The sequence below is a fragment of the Epinephelus fuscoguttatus genome, linkage group LG11 (genome assembly GCF_011397635.1).
Source record: "Epinephelus fuscoguttatus linkage group LG11, E.fuscoguttatus.final_Chr_v1".
Taxonomy (NCBI): domain Eukaryota; kingdom Metazoa; phylum Chordata; class Actinopteri; order Perciformes; family Serranidae; genus Epinephelus; species Epinephelus fuscoguttatus.
Genome location: NC_064762.1, coordinates 72,243 through 78,306, shown reverse-complemented (window position 1 = coordinate 78,306; position 6,064 = coordinate 72,243). Strand labels below are relative to the sequence as shown.

Genomic DNA, 6,064 nt, shown 5'->3' with positions numbered 1-6,064 from the left:
CGCTCCGTTAATTCTCTGCTGATACGGATCATCGACCTCCATGTTTACAATCTTCAGCTAAACACGTGTGTTACATCACACACGTGAAACATGAATCTGCTCTGCTCTGTACAGAAAACAGGTGTGAACACAGATACGTGAACTATCATCAGTTTTAGAGGTAGCAGAACTTACAGTAATAGATTACTTTCAGCAACAAAGTAATATAAAGAGTTAGGGAATGGGAAATGCTGAGTATTCTGGGAGCAGTGCCGCCATCTTGACAGGATGAGCCTCATTCTGTCAGTCGTTCATCATCAGGAAGAAAAAGAAGTGTGATTAACAAACACTGATACACAAAGAAACACAGACAAGTGAAATATTACAGAAGTTATTATTCAGGATTTAATCGCAGTATTTGTACATGTAAACAGCGCACTGGTAATAATATGTGTCTCAGCTGCCTGTTTACAGTCGGCTCTGTGCCTTCTCATGATTAATTCACATCGTACCAAAATGATTGTGACGATCAGTGTGTCCCAGAGATACCACCTAAAGATGAATACATGAAAGTGTAATAGGTATATGTATCATTTTATTTAAAGTTTGTGGAGGTTCTGATCAGGACTCTCAGTGATGATATGGAGGGTGATAACTGCGTGAGATCTGATGCTGCTTCATTTCCAGACTTTATTAATTCTCACAGTTCATGTGAGCAGGTGGAGAAGATGAAGGTGAGCTGACTGAAGAAAGAAAACTGTGTCAGCACTGGGGCGTGTCCGGTGACAGTCAGGGTTACTGCAGTGACCTTACACACAGACTATCTGAAAACGTGAGTCGTACTTGGTGAAATATATTTAAAATAATATCAAAAACTACTGACACTGTTCTTTATTATATGAGAGGATCCACAGCTGACCTCGAGTGTCAGAGGCATCCAAACCATCCGTCCCCTCTGTGCTGCTGCTGGATTGAATGATAAAGTGAACTACGAGGTGAGAGATGTCATTAAACATATAATAATTCATCTCACATACAATACATAATACAATCTCAGTTCACCACCTCACCATCTGTGTCCGAAGTGCTCATGGCTCAAAGTTTCTCCACAGCTGCACACATTCTGACATCAACTCTGTTTTTATAAATCACAATGTATTAGAATTAGTGTTTTGGTTTCTTATGTGGTCTGTAGCACCACCCTGTGGTGATTCTAAGTATCTGCACTGAAGAGGAGGTGAGCTAATTGACAAACAGGAAACAGTGAGCATCTCATTGTAACAGTCTGCATAATCCTTGGCCACAAAGTCCACACAACGGCTTCATCTGTAAGTAATCCACTATTTACATTTATATTAATATTTTTATGTCACAATTTTTGGACTTGAGTGCAGTATTTTTGATGATGGTTAGTTTACTTAAACTGCAGTACTACATGTGGATGTATAAGTGCTTGATAGTTAAAGCATTCTTACTTTTGTAATTGATGTTTCCTGTTGTACTTTCATCAGTTATCACATATTTTGACATACCTTAAAGTGTAAGTAAACCTTTCTCTGACATATGTCATTTGGTACTTGTTTGTATTCGGTGCTCTTTTTGCAGTTTTACAAATGAAATATTTTCTTTCATTAAATCCTGCCGAATGTAACAACCTGTCTGTTCCTTGGAGGAAACACAGCTGGATAATATAATGTTAAGCTGGCTGTATAGCTAAAAAAATGTTTTTTTTTCCCAGTGATACTAAACTTACTAAACTGCTGAATGTGATGAAAGCAAAACTCAGAAAAATTACCAGCTAAAAAAATTATATTGAACCTCTTCTGACTGATTTTGTAAATATCAAGAGGTGAAACAACTTTTCAATAACTGGCCTGTTTTAATCTGTGTTTAATGATCTTGAGGTCTGTGAATGCATCAGAGCTAAAGCTACTCTAACAGGAAGTAAACAAAAATAAACAAAAATGTTACTGAAGACTTGCAGCGATGCAGTTGAGGAAGATCTGAAGAGGATCAGGAAATCTCTAAACGTCATGTTGGTTGCATTTAGCACAGTGGCTAAACAACAGCTACGATACTTGACTTGAATCAAGATGAAGTGAAACAACAGAAGAATCTTATGGAACAATAGAAAAAGTAAACTGATGGCCGAGAACTAAGAATAGATGACTTGGAGAATTACACAAGAATGGATGATTTAACCAATCAATCATCAATCATCATCAACAACAGACAAGATTATTTATTTTAATTGTATATATTTGATGCGATCGCTGTGAGTGACAGTCAGCTTGATGGTGATAAATTATATGACAAAATATCAGATGTTTAGGATCAATAAAAGAAGAAAAGGCTTAGGCCTGATATGTTGTACAGTTTTAAGATGCAGTTGAATACATCACAGGAAATAAACAACTCAGAAGTAAACAAAACAGTGTCTGGATTTGAAACAAAAAATGTTATTCATTTTCTCATATGTACCTGTCGAAACGTGAACTATCAGCAAAGTTTTTTTAATACTATTGTGGCGTATTGAATACAGTCCATCTGATGTTGGTCTTGTTTCATCACTGTAGCCAGTATCTCACTATCACTATCCTCATTCAGATTTTAAGAAGCTGCAAATCAGAACGAAGTACAGAGAGTTGTTGACTAGAGATGATACGCCGTCTCATGGTGGTCACTTCCTGTCAACGTTACAGATCAGAAGCACAGAGAGTCGTTGACTAGAGATGATACGCCGTCTCATGGCGGTCACTTCCTGTCAACGTTACAGATCAGAAGCACAGAGAGTCGTTGACTAGAGATGATACGCCGTCTCATGGCGGTCACTTCCTGTCAACGTTACAGATCAGAAGCACAGAGAGTTGTTGACTAGAGATGATACGCCATCTCATGGCGGTCACTTCCTGTGACAACTACTTCTACTACTACTACTGTTACTAAAAGAGCTGCTACTTTTGTACATTGTTTGATTGACGGCCATTTCTTTGAACTTTCAGCTGCAGAAACAATCCAAGTGTCGAAACATTCAGCTCGTTAACGTTGATGCTTCTGTTAATTTTTTCCTACTTTTAATTCTTTGTAGAGTATGAAACATTTTTCCCCGTTAAAGGGTTTTTTGGGGAGTTTTTCCTGATCAGCTGTGAGGGTCCTAAGGACAGAGTGATGTCGTATGCTGTAAAGCCCTGTGAGGCAAATTGTGATTTGTGATTTATAAATAAAATTGATTGATTGATTGATTGGCATTTCTGCTTTTGGCTTTTACAGTTAATTTAACCTTTGACATTATTACAGTTTAGCTTCCAGCTTTTTTGGTAGCAGTTCAACTTCTATCTCTTTCAGATTTTCAGATGTTTCTAGCAGTTTATTTTATATTTCTACTTTTTCAGGCAGGGTGTAGAATTCATTTGTTTCCCTTTTTATGTTGTAGTGAGAAATATTACCACCATGCCCTGAGTTTTTTTCACAGGAAACACTTTGTGGTGTAAATTAAATGCGACATTGATGTACCCTGCAGATTGTGGTAGGATGGTGGTCAGGATGGATGGTGGGTGTACAGAGTGCTGGACTTTGACACTGGACAACAAAATTCACATTCTTAGTCTCTTTTGCATCATAATATGATGCGTTAGATAACCTCCTACACCAGTGTTGGTTTTTCAAGGACAGCGTGTAATTTTACGCTAGTTACAGGCAAAGCCTCTTTTTAAAATACACATCTGTTTTGGCAGAAAATGTTCAGTTTCTGCTCATTAGATGCATCCTGTCTTTTTCAAGATAAACTTAGAACTCAGGTAAAAGTACGTCTGTGAGTGATGCTGAGGTCCACTGACTAAGCATTGGTGGTATTTGATGAGTTGGCAGTGAGAACAGCATGATATTTTGCGGTCAGTATCAAAACTGCTCCATGTAAAAGAAAGAAAAAAAAAAGATTCAGGAGTGAGAGTGTGTGTCATCAAAGATAGACTTGTCCTCCTACAGTGGACACAGAGACACTGAGGAGTCCAGTGACAGCATCAAGGACTCGACCCCAACCCCAAACCCAAAGGCAAACCCAGGATAAAGGGGTTCAGTGAATGTGGTGTTGAAGGTGTGGAGGTGGATCAGTGTGTCAGAGGAGACCCTGTAGAAGGACAGAGTCCCAGCAGGACAGTCCACATATACTGCTACTCTACCAGAGACAGAGGAGGAGGACGAGGAGAGACGGAGGACTGTTTCTCTGTTACTGTGCCAGACGGAATAACCACCATCCCAGCAGCTCAGAGTCCACGACTGATTGTTTCTTCCAAACCTGCAGTCAGCAATGTTTCCTGTCCTTCTGATTCCCCTGTATGTCACTGCTACATCAACCTCTCCACTCCACTCCACTTCCCAGTAACAGCGACCAGTCAGACCATTTATACACAGCAGCTGACAGCAGCTGTCAAATCTGTCTGCATGACTGGGATAAGGCTGTTCTTTCTCTCCCACCAGAGTCACCTTCCTGTTGTCTTCAGACAGTTTGAGCTTTTTGTGAGTGGTGTTTTTGTCCACTGTAAGTTCACAGGCATCTGACAGGGACAACAAGACACGATGGCAGCAGTTTATAATCTATTCATTTACTGACATACTGGAAGTTATATAAAGTTCCAAAGATTGAATAACAAAATTCAATTTAAAAGAAAAATATAAAGATAGTTGTAAACATTTACCTGTAATGTGATATTTAAATGTCATGTTTAATGTTTGTGAATCAAACTGATTTTAAACTCACACTTTCTCAGACCAGGTTTTAACCTCTGTTTCCCAGCATGGTCCAGCCTGGAGGAAGAAACACATCGTGTATGATCTTGGATTATTTAATATCATTTGCTCTAAATGACACGAGTCCTAACTGCTGTTAAATGTGTTAAAGTGTTTCTCAGCTTGCTGGTATGACTAAGAATCAATCTCAGTTGCATTTTTGATGTATGAAAGATGCAATATAAATAAAGTTTGATTGATTGATTGATTAACTTTTCCGTTTCCTCACTTGTGTCCGGAAAAGAAAGAATAATGTAATGTGATGTACTATACAAATAATGAATCTTTAAAATCATTTTCTTTAATGAGCAGTGATTTTATGCAGTAACTGAATACTTGTGTGGTGAGATGTTTGTGCATTTTGTAATTGAACCCTTCTGACTTTGATCAGTTTCAAAGAAATTCTGACTGTGATGTAAAAAGTCAGTTGATTTTAAGGTCACCAGAGAATGAAAGGAGGCATAAATCATGGTGATTTAGGCACAAATTAAGTTCTGACAAGAATGAGCCTTGTATTCCTTTAGCCCTTAGCAGTAATGATTTTATGAGCTTTATTAATGAGAAAATTCTAACTATTAGAGGCAAAATTCATGACCTCCTGTCCTCAGATAGTACCTATCTAACCTCAAACACAGCTGTAAGACCTAATATATTTTTAGATTGCTTCTCCCCAATTTCTCTTCAAGAATTGCCCGCATTGATTTCTTCATCTAAATCATCAACGTGTCTCTTAGAACCCATCCCAACTAGGCTACTTAAGGAGGTCTTTCCTTTAGTTAACACTCATATATTAGATATGATCAATATATCCTTATTAACAGGCTATGTACCACAGTCTTTTAAGGTAGCTGTAATTAAACCTCTACTAAAAAAGCCCACCCTGGATCCAGAGGTGTTAGCCAACTATAGACCAATATCTAATCTTCCCTTTATGTCAGAGATGCTTGAGAAAGTAGTCACAGACCAGCTGTGTGATTTTCTCCATGATAATAATTTATTTGAGGAATTTCAGTCAGGATTTAGAGTGCATCATAGCACTGAGACAGCACTAGTTAAAATTACAAATGACCTTCTGATTGCTTCAGACAAAGGACTTGTCTCTGTACTTGTTTTATTAGATCTTAGTGCGGCGTTTGACACAATTGACCATCAAATTCTACTGCAGAGACTGGATCACTTAATTGGCCTAAAAGGTTCTGCACTAAGCTGGTTTAAATCTTATTTATCTGATCGTTTTCCGTTTGTTGACATTCATAATGAATCATCCTTACGTACTAAAGTTTTTTTTGGAGTTCAAGGT

At 38.1% G+C, this 6,064-nt stretch overlaps 1 protein-coding gene across 1 annotated transcript; it reads right to left on the bottom strand.

Annotated features, from left to right (window-relative positions):
• Window positions 1–6: 6 nt before the first annotated feature.
• Window positions 7–4,698, bottom strand: LOC125897543 (stonustoxin subunit beta-like). Its single transcript, XM_049590948.1, has 2 exons — window positions 4,674–4,698; window positions 7–4,532 (listed from the first exon to the last, which is right to left on the bottom strand). Exons 1-2 carry the CDS (start codon window positions 4,696–4,698, stop codon window positions 3,958–3,960), a joined length of 600 nt encoding a protein of 199 aa, XP_049446905.1. The 3' UTR covers window positions 7–3,957.
• Window positions 4,699–6,064: the final 1,366 nt, after the last annotated feature.